Genomic DNA, 19,702 nt, shown 5'->3' with positions numbered 1-19,702 from the left:
ACTAACCTAACCTAGATACCAAATTTTTTTTTTCTTCTTCTGAAATGTCTTGACAGCTGTTGCATAACCTCTTAAAATGGCATTGAGAACTCTGTGCCCCAGAAGGCATTAGTGACACTATTGACTATAAACCCAAAGGACTATGGTTTAAAATAGTTGTTCACATAGGCCCTGCGTCCATCAAAAAATTGGAAGTGGGATATGCATTTTTGCATTGGTATGTAACCATATGGGAAAGGATGTGCTGTTTCTCTAAACCCATGATTATTTTACTACTTTGGGGATTAGGCAAGCATTTGTGCCATTGATGCAAGACTTGAAGAATGTCCCCATTTGTTTATGTAGGCTTTGGACATGTCAGCATTCCTACATCATTATCTGCCTTGGACCAGGCTAGCTAGAAGGAGGCAGGAAGAGAGATCTAGTAAGGCTTCCTGTTATGTTTAACAGCATGATTAACTCTTTGTGGTTTAAGGACTTCCTTGTTTAACTCTCTGTACTCTTCAGTGAAGAAAGAAAGAGGTCTGCAAAAGAAGGGAAACTCAGTTTTACAGTAGAACTGGAAATCGAAGAAGTAGTTAGCCCTCCACTTGGGAGACAGGAGTTAGACTGTCAGTGGCATATTACTAACTAACAGGATAATCAGCCCTGAAAAAGCGTGGGTGATTGAAATCCACTGAGAGAGAGCCCTCCAACTCACCAGATCTTCATCAGAGTTATAAAAATGGAATTGAAGGGGACCGTTTTGTCTTTAAATTATAAAGCTTTTTCACGCTTTCTGGTAGAGGTAGTTGAGGGATAAGGAAAATTGACTTTGGCTAACAGCAATATAGAGAAGACATGGTAGGCGTCTGGTCATATTTAAAATGGAGAGTCAGTCCCTGAAGGATGGCATTGGCTATTTTGCAAAAATGATCAGAGGGTAGCTTGGGTAGATAGAAAACATTGTATAAAATATTTTTCCATCAGTCATTTTATTGTGTGTTGTTGTTACTGTTGTTTTAATGGCTGGAGGTATATGAAAAAATGAGTTGTGGGTAAAAGGGAATATTCTCATGCTTTAAAAAGAAATGATGTGAAAATGTGAGGGCTAGATATTATCCATTCCCCCACACACACACACACACACCCCAATTTATATGGCTACAACTCAGAGACAATTGAATTGGCTAAACAGAATATAAATAGGTGTCCTTTTTTGTAAGAATGGAAACTAGCAAAAGGCAAAATAGGGATTAAGTATCCTTATCTTTATGCCTGTGGATATAGATAACAAGAAGTGGAAAGGAGAAGGAATGAGGGGCAGAGAATTTGTTTGAAAGATTATGAAAGGGAGTACAAAGCCACTTGCTTGGCTTGTTATGCATCAAAAGGAAACTGTTTATCTCAGCAACATAATTCAATCTTCCACATAGGCAATAGTGATTTTGGTGAAGAGTTCTGGTGGAATACATTTTTTTATTAGTGTATAATAATACACGAAATGGATGGGATTTCACATGTGGGAGGTAGGAGGGGAGGGAGATGTCTGGGTTGAATCCCAGGTTTCTTTCTTGGCCCGCGGTGTGGATGGAGGTGCCGTTCACTGTGCTGAGGAATACGGAGATGTGTGGGTTTGGGGGCAAGACGAAGAGTTTGATTTTGGACACTTTTAGTTAGAAGAGCAAGTGGAAATAGCTGGTGAGCAGTTGGATGGAGGGATCTGAAGCTCGGATAAAGGAAGTAGAGATCTGTGAATCATCATCAGGTAGATGGCAAGTGAAACACAGGAATAAATGTGATTTTTTTTCAGGGAGACCATATAGAGGGCAAAGGAGGAGATCAAAAGATTGGCCAGGACTTGGTAACAGGAAGGCAGGAGGGAGGCCTGAGATGTAAGAGTAGAACTGTAGGTTTCTTTGGATATGTTGAACCCAGGGCAGAAAGCATTCCTCACTGGAGAGAGATGTTCTACCTCTTATAATCTTGGAGGGTCAGAATCAAAACCAGAAGCTAAAAGGGAAATTAATAGAAAGCGGAACATTCTTGGACTACTGCTGGGAAGGAGGTGCTGAGAAGCTAAAAATCAGGAACTGGGGAGGCAGAAAGGAACAACTGCTTGTGAGCTGCTTTTCTTCTCCTTGGGGCTAAGAGGGTTCTCGGGGAGGATGCTAATTCTCAAAACATAACGATTCCGGTGTCAGGAGAAGGAAGGATCATACTGGACTTCGTTGGAGTCCACTTCCCTACCTGGTGTGAGCTCAGGAGCAGAACAGTTGCCATGGAATTGGGTGAGTTTAAAATTCCCCTTTTTGTTGTTTTCTTCCTGTCTTTTAAAAAGTCAGGATTGCTTATCTCTTATGTGTTGTTTATTATATTATATATTACTTTTATTTTCTAGGCCTTTACATATATTAGCTCACCTATTTGTCACAATAGCTCTCTGATATAGGTACTATTTTTGTTCTTGATTTGCCTATGAGGAAACTGAGACCAGAATGGTTTAGTAACTTGTCCAAAGTCACACAGCTAGTAAGTTGAAGAGCTAGATTTTGGTCTTAGGAAGTCTAGCTTGAATCTATGCTTCTAACCACCATCCTATATAACTATCCTATAATAATAATTATTATTATTATTACTGTTGTTATATAATGCCTGCCTATATTTTTAAATGGGGAAACATAGAAGAATCTTATCACTTTCTCATCCTTTTCATTGGAATTTTGCTTGTCATGACTTAGAACTTTATTATTGCTGAGGTACATTGTACTTTTTCTTTAAACCTCTAGAGATTTTGTCTGCTTAAAGTGAATCAGTGGTTTGTCATAAATTACCAAGGAAAAATATCAAAAAGCTTTTATCTGAGTTTTGGTTTTAGTCATAAATATGTTTTTTTTGTTTTGTTTCTGTTTTGCTTTATTTTGATTTTGGTTTTTTGTTAGTTTTTTCTCCTATAGTGTCTGCTGTCGTCCTCCTTATAAAAAATTTGTAGTTCCCTTTCAAAGATTTTAGTTAATTTATGGGCTTGGGAGTTGAGTATTGGAAGGTTTTTTGGTTTTTTTTTCCTTAAAAGATTTTTTTATTGGGGAATTGGGGGAGGGGAACAGCGCTGGGGAATCAGGGAAGGGAACAGGCAAGTTGCTGTCCTTTTGTTCTTTAGTTGTGGAGGATGTTGCTTCACTGGCCCATGTTGGTATTATCATTGCACTCTTCCCGGATGAGGCAGTCGCTTGATGGCCATTGGACAGCTGCTCACACTGGCTGCCAGCCACTCACGGTAGCTTACAGCAGCCCATTGCAGTTCCACTGCAGCTTATGCCGTCGCTGGCGACTCACGGCAGCCCAGCTCCAGGTCGAGCTGTTGTTCACCATCTTAGCTGTAGAGGGCACAGCATCACTGGCCCTCATGTGGGATCCGAACCGGGGCCCTGCCACTCAGAGCTGGTGTCCTAATCCAACTCCCAACCAACGTGACACTAGGCCACCCCGGCTTTTGTTTTTCTTAAAGCTTAAATCATTCCTCAGCAAGGTAGTAAGTTTGGGGAGAATTAACCCATTGTATTCCTAATAGACCAATCTCATTGCTGCTGACACTAACTTCTCTTGAGCTGTCACCTTGGAGACCTGAAAGAGTTCATGCCTTTTTCACAGTGACTTAATGTATTTAACCTCCAGAGAATATATGTTTTATTGAATATGTATTCCCAATATGCTTCTAATGATTGTGCTGATGGTCAGTTAATAGAATCATGCATACTTATCCAAAACAGATTTGAACTATGATTTAGTGAGAAGAGAGGATTATAAAGTTGACCTTCAAATCATAAAATTTTAGCATTGGAAAGACTCTTGAGGATCATAATGGGCTAGGCACTTCAGATTATAGCTGAAGTTATGGGGGGGGGGTTGTTCATTGGGCACAGAGAACCCTCAACTGCCCGGAGGAGTGGGGTAAGGGACAAGGGAAGAGCTCCCAGCAGGAGGTGATGCCATATTCTGAAATCACAAACCAGTTTCATTTTGGTCACCGATGCCCATCAGTTGGTAGAAGCTGTCAAAATCACTTCTTGGGGACACATTTTGAGGCTCAGTTTTGGCCCAACAGGAAAGAATGCCGCAGATATTTGATAATATTTTCATGGGTGCCATGGGGGAAGTGACAGCGTGCTCCACGTGTTTATAATCTCTGTGTTAAAGGAAGAATGTTAGCCAGGAGAATTATGGGAAGAGGACTGCCCCGCGTCAAGGGGCCAGCGTGAGCTAAGGCATGGAGGCAGAGCTTGTTGTGCATGGCTGGGATGGAAAGGGAGGGTGAGCCAGGGGCGTGGGAGAGAGCAGCCTGGAGAGATGTTCTGAGACCTGAGGATGGAAGGTCTGGGATGCCAAGGGACTTGGGCTTTAGCTCTTAGGGAAGAGGGAACCAGGGAAGGTTTTCCTGGAGGACGGTACCATGCTGAACTGAGAAAGAGGTTTGAGACTAGAAATATGCTGACTTGAAAATGTGTTTCAGAAAACGTTCTTCTGCATTCTAGCTATAAGCCGATAGTGGAATATATCGATGCCCAATTTGAGGCCTACTTGCAAGAGGAATTGAAGATCAAACGTTCTCTCTTCAACTACCACGACACCAGGATCCATGCGTGCCTCTACTTCATTGCGCCTACTGGACATTCACTGAAGTCTCTGGACCTGGTCACCATGAAAAAGCTGGACAGTAAGGTACTCGCTGCCACTCTGGTTACCCTGCACTCTCCTTTTTGAACCCCTTTATCCAAAGGCCCCAGTTTATTCTCTGCTTTCAATGTAATTTTGTCTTGTTTTGTTTTAAAGACTATTCTTAAGAGCAGTATTAGAGTCACAGCAAAATTAAGAGGAAGGTACAGAGAGTTCCCATGTATCCCCTGCCCCCACACATGTGTAGCCTCCCCAGTTACCAACATCCCCACCCGAGTAGTATGTTTGTTAGAATTGATGAACCTACATTGACACGTTGTAATCACCCCAAGTCCACAGTTTACATTAGGAAACTGGGCTCACTCTTGGTGGTGTACATTCTGTGGGTTTGAATAAATATGTAGTGACATGTATCCATCATAGTATCATACAGAGTGTTTTCACTGCCCTAAAAGTCCTGTCTGCTCTGCCTGTTCATCCCTCTCCCCCCTCCTCCCAACCCTGTAATTTGTGTTTTCTGGCTTACAGAACCATAGGGTTTAGCAATGTAAGAAAAATGCTTTAAAACCTCTCTGGATGTTAGGCAGAAACAAAACAAAACAAACAAACAAACAAGACCATACAGCTTTGTTCCAAAGTATTTTTATTTCTTAAATTAGCATCAGTGTATGCTCTGAAGAGGGCTAGGGAATTATATAGTGGAGACACCGAAACGGTCATAGGAAGGGTTAAATTTAGGGAGACTGAAACGAAAAGTCATGATTTGTTTATCTTAAAAATTAAAAACCTTTTTCTAAATCTCTTAAACTGTTTGGCTTTAATTTGAAGTTTAGAGTGAAAAAACGTTCATTTTTTCTCTCTGTGACAAGGATGGCCCAGCTTCTTAGATTTTACTGTACCCCTGTGTTCAAAGGCAGTAAAACCTCACTTTCAGTTTGACCCCTGAGCTTTCCACATTGATAACCTCTCCCTTTTACCACATTGGAAGGAAGGGACTGATAACTTGGATCACATTAGGCGATCTACTTTACAATTAATATGATTTTCCATTTTGAGATAAATGGAAGACAATACGTTCTGAAATAACGCAGCCGCAAATAGCAATGAGAACAACCACAAAACGAAGCTATGGTATTTTCTCCTCGATTCTAACCTCCTCTCGAGTTCAAGACTTATCATCCCTTCGAGGGCTTTGTGAGGCGTTGCTTTTTGTCCATACAGCACTGTTTAAAAGATGCTTTCTCTCCAGAGGGACATAACAGTGAGAGAACACTGAGAAGACCAGCCTGTCCCCCGAGGCCTCTGTCTGCACTGGCCCACAAAGTGCCTGCAGTGGGGTAATCCGGGCCAGGCTTCCTGGGCTGCTAGCTCTGGTTTAGAGAAAAATCCTCTCAAGAGCCTGAAAGGATTATTGCAGCTAGAGTACTGCTGGGAGAATACAAAGAGACCCTTCTTCATCGCATTTGATTCAGCTGCAGTTAGCCATCTGTGGTGGGGGTTTCCTGGGCAGTAAGGCCCATTCTCTGTGCTGTAGTGTCCTTGAAAGCAGAGCTGGGGACAGGTGGAGAGGGAGGTGGCTTCCTCACGGAGGCCAAGTGTATAGACCAAACCCAGCTGATAGCCAACATAGGATTCTGTTTAGTAGAGTTGATTTAAAAAGGAAAAGAAAATAAGGCAAAACAAACCTAGCTTTAAAAAAGGAAACAATCACCGCAAAGCAGGTTAAACTGCTTTCAAAGAACTGATTTTGTCTTAGAGTTAGTGTTAGGTCGCATCTAAACACGGCGCTGTCAAAGGTTTGTTTATACAAATGCAGTGAAGAGTTAAGGCAAACATAATGATCATTTCAGAAAAGATTTGCGAGTACTGCCACTGAGGAAAAATAGACTTTAAATCTTAATTGCCTGGTTTGTCTAGGACTCTGGTCAAACTGGCCAAGAAACTATGACCCCCCTGCCATTTTGTCTGTGTGAATAGTAACTGGATACTGAATGTGTAGAAAAGGTAGCCGATGTGAATAACTGGGAAGTTTTTTGTTCCTCAGGTTCTGATCCAGACCTTTCCCCCCACCATCAATGATGTGTTTTCAGTTTGCCACTTGCTGGAGGAAAAGCAAGCGTGAGGAGATTAGGAGTTGGTCAAGGAATGGATTTTTTTGTCAGCATGTCATCTCATTCTGGTTTATCAGGGATTTTTGATTTGGCTCTTGGGATAAAAGGAGAAGCAAAGGAATGCAGACGTGACCTGGAAACCTCCCTAAAGACCTCTCTTTAGCTAAGACTCCTTTCTCACTGAGTTGTTCTCTTTTCACCTGAGCTGGGTGGAGAGCGTGGTCCCAGGTATCGGATGTCAGTAGCATCTTATTGAAACCTCTGTACCTACTAGGGAGTGTAAGAAAGTTGATCTGTTTTTTTGAAAGTTGATCTTAAAAATGAATTTAAAAAAATGTGCCCCATGGACCATGCTGACAGAAGCTGGGAGAAGAATGTCCCACCTTGGGATCTGTGGCTTGCACTGGAGGACACCCTTGGCTCTTCTCCGGGGCTTTCTGCCATTGTTATCAAACTCTGAGGGCTGCCTGGTCTTTGTAGCCGATGCTCTGAAAGTGAGCCTGGCCTTTGGCATGCGGTCTCATTCTGGCATGAAGGAGTAATGTGATAGAAGCTGACTTTCAAAAGAATTAGTTGGTGTGATTGTGAAAAATTAGAAAGTAGGTGAAACCATTTTTGTTTTGGTGAATACTTAGGTTCTCCACTTCTAGCAGTTGTCAGGTTATCAGAAGAAAGCAGGGATATTATCCTGTGTAAAGCTGAATATTCTACTATTCCAACTGACAAAAACTTTGTTATTACAATGTTTGGAGCATGCAAAAATCACAATCCTAAAGTAGCTGGGAGGGGCCTAGAAGGAGTGGTTGGTTATTCAAAGAATAGTCTTCTTTGTTATCGCTATTTGTCATAGAGTAACACTTCCTTTTACCCTGAAAAGAAAAATGAGGTAGCACAGGAGAGGAAATTACAAGTATGCTTTCAGTGCCAGATGGGAGGCAGTAAAAGTGTTCACAGATGGAACTAAAAGATTATCCCATGTCTTTTAATTCTGTATCTAGGTAGAAAGTCCTATTTTAAATATCGTCTCTGTTTTTAAGTGAAGTTTTACCACTGGTATTAGTCTATTTGCTACATTTTATTCATTTGCCTAATTCTTTTTCTTGATGTCAGAATTGTGTAAAAATGGATGTGTTTGTTTTGTAGGTGAACATCATTCCAATAATTGCAAAAGCGGACACTATCGCCAAGAACGAGTTGCACAAATTCAAGAGTAAGATCATGAGTGAACTAGTCAGCAATGGAGTCCAGATATATCAGTTCCCCACAGATGAAGAAACAGTGGCAGAGATTAACGCAACAATGAGCGTAAGTCGTCAAGTAAGAAAGGACCAACCAGTGATTCCCTGAAGCTTTTGTTAGTAGCAGCATTGTTGAGTGGTTAGAACACTGGACGGGGATTCTGATGTCTTCAGTGTCGTCTGGCTCTGCCACTATTTCAAGCCTTTTAACCACCCTGGTGCTCAGTTTTCCCACCTATCATATGGGAGAGTTAGACAAGATGATCTCAAAGTCCCTTCCCACTCTAACAATTAGGAATTTCTATAGCAAATCTTGTGGGACGGGAAAGCCAGCCCAGCACCTTTTCACACAAAGCAGCTTTAAAGGAATTAGATCTCTGCTTCTGCCAGCGTTGGCAGAAATATGTCTACCTGCCTCACTTTTGCTTCAGCGATTGGTTCCTGCCTTGCCCCTTTTTTTTATTTTCCCCATCCTTTCCTGAATCATTAGGTAAAAACTGGCAGTTGAGGGTACCATTTCCAATTCACAGGCAGGAACTGGTCAGGAGATAAATGATTAAAGCTTCAGCAGACTAAGCGTGCCTGTGATAGAATCTCTCCTGGTCAGCCTCCATTTTGCCAGTTGATCCGCATCGTCCCCACCGGTCCTTTTTGTATCTCAGAGCCATGGCTCTTCTCTGGGGCACAATAACTACATATCTTGTTTCATTTGGGAATGCATAACTTCCGTAAACACAGTGTTCTTTGCCCATAGTTGATGCCCAGTGATGGTTTTTTGAAATTCCTAAAATTGTAAGTGAGCTTCAGTGAAATGTAATTAGAAGTTATTAAAGAGCTTGACCTTACCTGAATAATTCTGATTCAGAAGGGTGCTAGTGGAAATCAGTCTAAATTTTTAAATTTATGGTAGGTTGAGGTATGTTCTACTTTTTTGTTAGAAGATCTGATCATGAAAAGTTGTGTCTAATAAGCCATTGTTAAATGCACTATTGGCACTTCTTAAAAATAAACAGCTTTCTTGAGATACGATCGCTATAGTGACAATTTAGTGGTTTCTAGTATTAATATATTCACAAAGTTGTACAACCATTGTCACAATCAACTTTAGAACATTTTTATCATCCCCAAAAGAAACAATGTACCTGTTAGTTGTTAATTCTCAAACCATCCCAGCCATAGGCAACCGCTAATCTTTCTTATTTGTAGATTTGCCAGTTCTGGACATTTCATATAAAGGGAGTCATACTGAGGTTTATCTACAGAATTAAATGAGTTGGTCAAAGCCTTCTAGTTAGGAGCAGCACTGAGATTTTAACCCAGTCCACCTGGTCCCCAATCTTTTTGTTGTTTGCCATCTAAATTTAGGAGATCAGAGTTACTCCACAGAACTGCTTCTGGTTTTTTCAGTCCAGTATATGGACTTTGCTGTATAGGCTCTTTTCATTTAGGGAGGATTTCTTCCCTAAATTAATCCCAATATGACTAGGTCTTGGAAAGCAAATGTAACTTTCCCCCTCTCTGGAGCTGTTACTGTATGAATTTAACATTTAGGGATGTCATTAATGCAGAGATAGTCCTACTCCATGCTGCCCTGGTCAGGACACACTCTGAGCTGAGTGACCCAGTCTAGCTGTCATCCTCCTGTGGCCGGGACAGTAAACTGGAAGAAACTGAAGAGCAGATTCTTCCTGGGAAACAGGCATGAGGGGGTGTGAAAGGAAGGTTGCCATAAGGGACAGTGATGGGACTTATTCAAAAGACAAAATGAAAACTAACGGGTAAAAGAGCAGTGGGGGGTTTTGGCCCAGTAAAGTTTGACTGTTGGCTCTACCACCACAGTGCAACGAACCTCTTACTGAAGTAGGGACTTCCCATCACAGGTGATGGGAAGAATGCTGTTTCAGCTCCCTTAGGAGAGATACCGTGGAGGGATTCCTTATATAGGACTGAACTGGATAATACCGTGTTTCCCCGAAAATAAAACCTAAGTGGAAAATGAGCCCTAGGATGATTTTCAGGGTGCTTGTAATATAAGCCCTACTCCAAACATAAACCCCAGTTAAGATCATCAGCCAGACGTGACTGTTTGAATAAATGTAAATTTTTGTACATGAATAAATGTAGATTGTTGGAGCAAAAATTAATATAAGACCCGGTCTTATTTTCGGGAAAACACAGTATGTAAGGTGGGTTTTTCTCTAGGGACTCTGTCCGGTTTCCCCTCATATGCCACAGATGTGCACAGAGGCGAATCGGCATGTCCGATTGTCCTAGTCTGAGTGTGGGTGTGGGTGTGATGCGTCCTGTGATGGAAGGGTGTCCTGTCCAGGGTGGGGTCCCGCCTGGCGCTCTGAACTGCGGGGAGTGGCTCTGGCCATGCTCGACCGTGAACTGGAATCATCTGGTTAGAAAATAATGATCTTAACTTGTATTAACCTTTCTTCAATGTATGTATAGCTCAAATGTCTTTCCATGTTTAATATTAGAAGTGTTTGGGGTCTTGAGAAATTTGGTGATGTTTTTGTGACCAGAACTATATCATAGGAACTTAACTCTTGTTTATATCGATGAGGCTATAGTAAAATGATTTCGTTCTATCGTTGTTTCACTTAGAGGTGCAGTTTCCTGGAACCTGTCATTGATGTTAAGTGAGGACTGACTCACGGTACTCTCTGCCCTTGTTTCTTGGCAGGTCCACCTGCCCTTTGCAGTAGTCGGCAGCACTGAAGAGGTGAAGATTGGCAACAAGATGGCGAAGGCCAGGCAGTACCCTTGGGGTGTGGTGCAGGGTATGTGCGCATCTTGGGGAAGGAATTGGATTCTTCACCTTGAACCCCCGTGGTGACGAGCCACGTTTTCTCCCTCTGCACCATGTTTGGGGAGGTCCTCAGCTGTGGGCAGGTGGAAGGGAGCAGCGGGGTTGTACATCTGACAGTCATGGAGGTGAGGAAGAAACGGCGAGTAGGTAGGTACACAAAGGAAAGCAGTGGTTGCAAAGCCCTAGTGCCAGCGAGGCAGCCCCTCAAGACTGTTGGCCTGTGTGGGAAATTCAGTATAAATTCCTGATAGAAAAGAGTTCTTCCCTAGGAGCCTGAACCTGTTTCATCAGCAGAGTCTAAGAAAGCTGAAAAGAGTTTCTTGCAAATAAGAGGATACGTTTCTCCAGTATCTCTTGAAAATGTGTTTTCCAGTTAAATGTTATCTCAGCTAATAGCTGAGAATTAGGAGGCTATCTGACCTATGTGTAGCACTGGGGGACATGACCGCAGTCTCTAACCTGAGAAGCTTTCCCTGTGCCACTTTGATGAGCACGGGCTCTATTACCTGCCCTCTCGCGTTCCGAAGGAGGATGTCCAATGCTGTAGATTAAGTAGGATGGATACAGAAAATGCCTTCATTGGTTTGAGATATGTCAGTCCTTCTTTTCCTGTGTTCTGAAGAAAGGCATTCAATCTGTGAGAAGTGAGAAGAAGCAGTACTTTTGAGATGCCTGGGAAAGTTATCATTTTTATGAATCTTACCAATTTCTCTACAACAAGAAGATTTTCTTCATAGTGTTGTTGATAACATTGAAGGCGGTGGTGTATAAGAACTGCCTTGCACAGACAGCTCCAGACAGTAGAAGCAGGCCTGGCTTTGGAGCCAGATGTCACCATGTATGAATATAGCCTCTGCTACATATGTGTGAGCACAGCCATGATTCTGCATGTACAGAGCAGGAGTCACAAGGCCTGCTTGGCAGATTACCATGATGGCTAGAGACAGTGTTAGGGGAACATCTCCCACAGTACCCTGCTCTGAGCAGGTAGTCGGCAGCATCATGGTCAGTGGTGTCAGAAATCTTGTCTTCATTAGGCAAGTTAAGTGAATCCAGTAAAGGACATTCAGATGGCATTCAGATTGTAAGAGTGATGGTGACAACATCTTGGAAACATCACTTCAGATTTTCAGTGACATTTTTTAAATGATTTTATTGGGGATTTGGGGAAGAGGAACAGTGTTGGGGAATTGGGGAAGGGGAACAGCCAAGTTGTTGTCCTTTAGTCTTAGTTGTGGAGGGTACAGCCAGCTCAGTTCCAAGTCCAGTCACTATCCAGCCACCTGTCAGCAGCTCGCGGCTACTCAGCTCAAGGTGCTGTGTTCAATCTTAGTTGCAGGTGGGCATAGCCCACCATCCCATGCTGGAGTTGAACCAGCAGCCTTGTTAGGAGCACATGATCTCACCAGCTGAGCCATCCTGCCACCTGTTGGTAGCTCAGCAGCAGCTCAGCTTGGGCGCAGCTCACTGGCCCATGTGGGAATCAAACCGGCTACCCCGTTGCTCAGAGCTCGTGCTCTTAACCAACTGAGCCACTCAGCCAGCCCCCTTCAGTGACATTATTGCTGATAGCCCTCCTTCCACTCCCCCCACCTCATCTCTTGCAGTTGAGAATGAAAACCATTGTGATTTTGTGAAACTCCGGGAGATGCTGATTCGTGTGAACATGGAAGACTTGCGAGAACAGACTCACACCCGCCATTACGAATTGTATCGGCGCTGTAAGCTCGAGGAGATGGGGTTCAAGGACACTGATCCTGACAGCAAGCCCTTCAGGTACGAAGCCATCTAGCAACCAGGTGTTTTCCAGGCAGTGGCGAGAGTGGCGTGTTGGTGCATCGCAGAAATTCCTGTGGGATTGAGATATCGGGAGGGAGGTACCTGCTAGGGGCACATAATAGCATAGATTGCGACAACCACTTTATTTGCATTATCTCAACTACCCAGTGTAGTTGATGTCATTATTATCATCCTCATTTTACAGATGAGGAAACTAACGCACTGTAAGTGCAAACCACCTGCCCATGGTCCTGCAAGTAGGGGAAGTGATGGGGGTGAATTTGGAACCCCTGCTCTTAATCATTACACACAGGCGCAGAGCCTGGTCCAGGCATCTACAACGACTTGGCTGCTCCTTACAGTTTGCCTCATTCGTTTTTGCCAAATAGGCTTGTCTCCCCAAGGCTCTTTTTGAAGCATTCTTATTAGCTTTCAGTGGTTCAGTACAGTGCTAACAACAAATGAGTAGGAAAGGGGACAACCTATAGAAAATTTCTTATGGGTTTCCCCCACATCATTAATGAATAGAGATGAAGAGGCAAAATGTGAAGGGGAAAATATCAAAATTAAAGTAGAATTAGTGACCTAGGAAAGGCCCAGGCCCTCAGAGCCAGTGGTGGGGACCAGTCGGCCAGGGCAGGGTACTTGGTGGCTTGGAGCTGGAAGTGGAAGGTGAGGCTGCCAGGCCAGGCTCGCCACCTCCTGGTACGGGAGAGGATTGCTTTATCCAGACAGCCCTCGCAGTTTCTTAATATAGATGTGAGGCGTGCCTGGGCTTGGTGCCTGTACGGACTAGAGGCCACGGGTCCTTGGAAGATACTGTTTTCCTCTTTTGTCGCTAGCCCTCTTATTTACTGATATGTGAGAGCTGCCTGGCCATAACGCCTGAGGCAACCTGTGTGTGATGCAGCAGACTCCGACCCCCTGGAGCTGAGCTGCCATTGGTGTGGGAGGGGGTTTATTTTCTTGGAATTGCTTTAGAAATCGTTTGGTGTAAAGTCTGGGCTGGTCTCCTGGTGACAGTGCTACTGTGGAGTGCTGTGAGCATGTGTGAGAACATTGGTGAGAACAAATGGAGAACCTAACCAAAGGCTTCTAACCAAGAAGTTAACTTCTAGCTAAGTTCACATCATTCAGTCCTGCCCTGGGGGCTTGTAACACTGGCCCCTCTTCAACCACATGAAATGTCACTTTCTGAGGCGAGGCAGAGGATGCCCTTTTGTGTACACAGGTTTAGCTAACTAAACCTCGAAATATGTTGACCAAAAAATAGTCCCTACAAATCAGGTCTCCTATTTAACCTGATGAAAATAGTTTTTTTGTACGGGAGAGGCTATCTTTCTTTTCCTGCCTTTCTTTTCCTTTCTTCCTTTCTTCCTTTCTTTCTCCCTTTCTTTCTCCCTCTCTTCCTCCCTCCCTCCCTCCCCCACCCTCCCTCTCTCTCTCATAAAGATAGAACAAAACACTGCTGTAAAGTCAGACTCCTTGGCCCCTCCCTCACTCAGAGCCAGGCAGTGTTGAAGAGCACTGGGCACGAGTCAGCAGTCTGGGTTTGAGGCTTGGTTCCTGCTGTTACTCAACTTCTCAACTTTCCTGGGCCTCAGTTTCTTCATCTATAAAACGAGGAGCGGGGCTAGATCGGGGGACAGTCAGATCTAATAAAAGGCCTTGTTGTTTAATGGGCCAGATAGTTACCCAGCGGGAGCGCCATGCCTTCCCTGGACCCATTCCCCTGCTTTGCCCGTTTCTGGCTGGTGTTTGGGGTAGAAGAGGGGAGGAATGTAGGACGTGAGTGGGGACTGGTCTTGGCCCTGCTTTTCTCCCGAGACACCTTTGCCCAACAGCCCCTGTCTGAACCGCCCCTTCGTCACCTCAGAACACCACCTTGTTGACTCTACCTTTGAAGTGACAGAAAGCGCAGGCACCACTCTTCTCTCAAGATCACACCGTTTCCAGGCCCACGTGTTTTTAGGAGCGTGTCGGCTTCATGTCACCAGCCATGCAGGGCATAGCAGGGCAGCGGGAAGAGCTCCAGTCTGAGCTAGACGGCCTGGGCCCAAGTCCCAGCTCTGTCACTTCGTCATTATGTGAACTGAGCAGATTACTAAACACCTCTGTGTCCAAATTTCTCCATCTAGAAAGTGGGAGGCGATGCTAATGTTGTAAGAACTAATGAATCCTCACACGTAAATGGCTCCATAGGCCGTGGTGTTATACTCTGGAGTGCCCTCCACTGGTTGGTTCCAGGAGATTGTAGCAGAGAGAATCATGCTGTGTGAGTTACCAGGATGAAGGATGAACTGACGTGTCTGTCCTCATTCGCCTTCCCTGACTTCCATGAGCGAAACTTGCCTTTACCATGAAGGCTACGGGGAGAAATAAGAGACAATACCCTTAGTTTCAAACCAGCCTAAAGCCTCATGAAAAACCGTGCATTTCTCACTTAGAAAAGGGTGTTAATAACTACAATTAAACATTAAGTTGGAAGACTGAAAAATAGCAAAAGACAGCATTACTTGAGGTATCTGAGTAGATAGCATTGAGTGAGTTCCTTCTGGACTGCTTTTCACTGACTGGAAGCATTAGTGAGGGTTTCTGGTGTCTTTACAACTGAATTGGCAGAGGTGCCTGGGGAATATGATGCTGTGAATGCTGTGGTGGTTCCAGATCATTTCTAAATAACTTTCTGTAGTTGTGACTCCTTGGAATAAGGTTTTGTTACTTCTTTCTTATACGTTGCTTATCATTTCCAGTGTGAGAGTTCAAAAGCTGGTTCATATCCTAGGATACAGTGATCTGATAAGGAGCATTCGTTGAGCCTAAATCCCTGTTCTGGCCCAGGGTGTCAAAACTGCTGCCAGACTCCTGGCTGAGGCCACCTGGCCAGTGGCAACATTGGTCCTCAGTCTTTGTCTAGGACATGGGCTTTCCAACTTGGGGCTGCAACCTTTACTATAAAATATGTTCTACGTCATGATCCAGTGTGCACATTTCATGAAGTAATCCTTGATCATATTGTTTACACTGCACTGTAGTATTGTCTATCCTATTCTCTTACACTTTCTCTTCTAACATATTGGTTAAGACCTTCGATTGGGTCATGACCCATCGTTTGAAAACCTATCTCCAGAAACTGGAGCATAAGCTAGGTGGTGGCTGGGACTAGAGATAGCAGAATCATCTTGAGCGTTCCCAGTATTGTGGGTGGCATTACCCAAAGAACACCCTCTCTGTGGGTTTCTTTTTAAAAAGTTTCCATGATTTAAAAAATGGGGGAGCTCTCATTCAGTCAACTTAAACTAAAGGCTCTTGAGTGAAGGATTTCTCAGAGCATTTAAGACAAGCAGTGGATGGCAAACTGGTTACATCAAATCACCTGGGAAGCATTTAAAAAATACAGATCATCCTGCCTTAACCTCTCACCCTGAATGAGTATTTCCTGGAGTGATGCTAGGAAACTATTTAGAATCGAGTCCACTAACACATGCCCAGGCAACCCTGACATGCTGTTGGGTTTGGGAGCCCCTTTGCCTGGGACTGTCCTAAAGGGAGATCACACATAGCATTTTCCCTTTACTCTATGGACTCGGGAACCCCCTTTTTTTAAGATCTCGTGAACAAATGATCTCTGGAACACATTTTGGGTAGTGTTTCTTGATAATCTTTCTATAAAAGGTGTTCCACTGCTTTGTTAGAAAGAAGGAGATGTATTAATTATCCTGAAATCATAAAAAAAAAACAGTTTCCCCAAAAATTTCACAGCAGGGACAAGCCATCTTCTTCTGCCTTTGGCAATTCTTACCCAAATGATTGGTGATGGAGAGTGTGTTGGGAGCTGACAAGCAAAATAAAATTCAAGAATTATTTTACTGTTCGATTATCAACATATTTCTTTATCTCTGTGGCTATCTTAAATTTTTAAGTCTAAATATTGCTGTTAATATTAGCCAACATTAACATTGGCCAAACTTGTTTTAGCCTCATAGTAGATAATGTGAAAGCTAAATACTCCTCTGGAAACTCTGAACACGTGATCATTTATGAACAGGTAGTGCTGATACTCTTGAGGGCAGGAAAGCCTACTTTTAATCAACCAATAAAAGCGTTGATTATAGAAATAGAAACAATCCTAATTAAGACACTTCCTGATTGTTTAGTTCTTGGTATATCTACATGCACTCCCACTGCCTGAATGTCCCTTTTCACCCTAAAAGGACAAGTATGAATGCTGGGGGTGGCTCCCCTGGTGCCATCTGCCTGGGAGTCAGCACTTAACATGAATTTGGTCCACGAGTAAAGGTGGATGATAACCCTTCAGACTTGTGTTACTGTGACAACTCTTGCTCTAGGGAAACTGCAAGGGAGAAATAGAAATAGCACCTTGTAAAAGATCCCCAAATGTTTCTTTGTTTCTATGGGTGTGGGTGGGTGTATTCTTCAGTTGTGCTACCAAAGGTGATATTCCTGTAAATATATTTGTTCTGACTTAGAGATGCTGAGCCGTGGCCTTTGATTAAGTTTTATAGACAATCAGGAGTAGGATGGGGTTTAAAATAAAAACAAAACTCCTCCCTGCTCTATTTACAATGGGTAATAGAACTTGAAAAGTTGCAATTTTCTATAACATCTTTAGATATCCCATTGTCTCTAGCCGGCTCACTGAGTCTGTTTTCTAAATTGGGGACTGGAGGAAGATGAGTGGGGGAGGGTGACATTAGTTAAGCACTGAGTGCTTTACTCACTTTGCCCCCATTTGTTTCCCATATTCACGTCCTTAGAAGGTAAGTGTTAGTGTATTCACATCTTATACAGAGAGCATTGACGCTCAGAGGAGCCGTTGCCAAGATCAGTCAGTCAGTTGCTGTGGCCAGGGTCCAAACCCTGATCTGTCTGCCTCCAGTACCTATGCATTTTTCTCCCTACACTCCACCACCTCTGTTCGGACTGAGTCCGAGTTGTTCCAAGATTTGTACCTGAGAAGCCTCAAGTCCAAAGAACACACCACATGGCTGGGTGGGAGACATAGGTTTACTGAGACAGACCGGGGAGAGTGTCCAGTGGCGGCTGGCCGAGGGGTAGTGATCCGTACTTGAGCAGAGAAGAATCAAGGATATACATGTACAGCAAAACAGAGAGTATTTTGTGGGAGACATCACCTGGCAGGCCCTGCAGGCCTGCTCGCGGGTACACAGCATCCCCAGGAGCCAGGAGACCTTGACTGCCTTCTAGCTCATCTGCCTGTGGGCCAGTCCCTACAACCTCTGTCTTCTAAACTTCTGAATCATATGTTCAGTGTCTGCCTGGTGTGCTGACCTGGAGGATACCAGCCAGCCCAGCCCAGCCCAGCCCTGTATGAACACGTGTAGGCTAGAGCTTGGCCAGTAAAATACATCCCGGTAGTGCTGTGCTCTGCTTATTGACTCATCTCTGGTTCTTGATGTGCTTGTCTTTCTGATCACCACATAGCTTAAAAGAAGATGGTGTCGTTTTATATATCTTTTAATATGGAAAATGGCGGCCTTATCTGTTTTTTGGAAGAGGGTGTGTAGAAATTCTGTGAACTGGAATTTCTTGTGCAACTTCATGACACTGTTCTTGTTTGTGGCTGTTGAATAGTCTTCAGGAGACATACGAAGCAAAAAGGAATGAATTTCTGGGAGAACTTCAGAAGAAAGAAGAAGAAATGAGACAAATGTTTGTTATGAGAGTGAAGGAGAAAGAAGCTGAACTTAAAGAGGCAGAGAAAGAGGTAAGCCATCTATCTGTCCTCTTTCAAGGAAGAGAAATAAGCAAGGTGTTTTCTTAATACCTCGCATTGTATAGGACTCCATGCTGTCCTATGTACTGTCTACATACATTTAATCACATGCGTGGCATACTAACCTGGCAAGAAAAGTAGGTCATATATTTTTATCCCCATTTTACAGATGACAAAACTGAAAGTCATAAAGGTTAAGTGATTTATGCAGTCACATACCTAGTTAGTATATTAATAGCAAAGCTGAGACTTGAAAACTAAATCTTAGATCTCTAGACCTGCTTCCATGTTCTTTGTAGCTCTGTATTTCCTCAATATGCAAGTCTTGAAATGTGAGATTTGGGATTCTGGGACTATTATTATTATCTTAGTCTATCAGCCAGCTCAGTGAGCTAAACAGTGGAGGGCCCTTTAGCACTGCCTGATGGGTGATGGTCTCTGTACCCCATTATCTGTGCTCACACTTCCGCCTTTGAGGGCATGCAGTCTCTCCTCCATCATTCCTCCGACTCTGTCTCCTTCCCCATGCCCAGGCCAACTTAACCGCTTCTTAGCAGGTCACATGGATTTCTGCTATAACACTCATCCAGTTGAGAGAGAGTGTGTGTGTAATGTTTGCCTCTGATGGTAGATAATGAGCAACTTAAGTGCTTGACCTATAGCACAGTACATTTCCAAATGAGATGGCCTAAATAATTTCCTCACCATCCCCTTTTTATTTATCTTTATAATGACTACTGAAACTGAGACGTTATTTAAATAGCTGAGGATTTAACACAGTTTTGCTGCAGAGAAAGGAAAGTTGAGCCTTATTTGCTGTTGGTTTTAAGTACTAAGTGAATGCTGGATAAAAATCTAGAATTACCTAGTAAGAATATTTTTCTTCCTCCATTCCTTTCAGTTTTCGTTTCTGCATTGTGATAATTTTCTAAATTCAATTTGTCAAGGGCCAGAAATTTCTTAACCCTTCATTGGGCGCAACTAATCTCACAGATTGTCTTGAATTTCTGTTGATTTTTATACTGAATTTATGTAATAAACATACATTGTTTTTACTTTGTGGCAAGTTAAAATTTCATTCTGAATAAATAATAAGCATGCTTACACGTTATTTTCAATTTAAATAAATAAATGTCATACATGCATCTAGTAGATGCATTGTGCCCGAACTTGTAACTTTTGCATTGTGCCCGACAGAGGGTTAACATATTATTTGAATACAGACACACACACACACACACACACACACACACACACACACACGTGGTCTGACAATTCAGTGAGGAAACTCATCCTAGAAAAAGTGCTACATACCTCATTGCTGAATATTTCACTGTGGTCACCT

General features: G+C 43.2%; 1 protein-coding gene across 10 annotated transcripts in view; it reads left to right on the top strand.

Moving 5' to 3' along the window:
• SEPTIN11 (septin 11) overlaps window positions 1-19,702 on the top strand; it is a 117,732-nt gene that overhangs the window by 87,887 nt on the left and 10,143 nt on the right. For all 10 annotated transcript variants that reach the window (XM_019623506.1, XM_019623508.1, XM_019623510.1 and 7 more), the window contains 5 exons: window positions 4,512-4,698; window positions 7,908-8,069; window positions 10,695-10,791; window positions 12,428-12,596; window positions 18,216-18,348. In XM_019623506.1, coding sequence (XP_019479051.1) covers window positions 4,512-4,698; window positions 7,908-8,069; window positions 10,695-10,791; window positions 12,428-12,596; window positions 18,216-18,348 — 748 coding nt within the window. The remainder of the gene's footprint in view (window positions 1-4,511; window positions 4,699-7,907; window positions 8,070-10,694; window positions 10,792-12,427; window positions 12,597-18,215; window positions 18,349-19,702) is intronic.

The sequence above is a fragment of the Hipposideros armiger genome, unplaced genomic scaffold, assembly GCF_001890085.2.
Source record: "Hipposideros armiger isolate ML-2016 unplaced genomic scaffold, ASM189008v1 scaffold_552, whole genome shotgun sequence".
NCBI lineage: Eukaryota > Metazoa > Chordata > Mammalia > Chiroptera > Hipposideridae > Hipposideros > Hipposideros armiger.
Note: the sequence above shows the minus strand (reverse complement) of the source record. Positions and strands in the feature narration are given on the sequence as shown.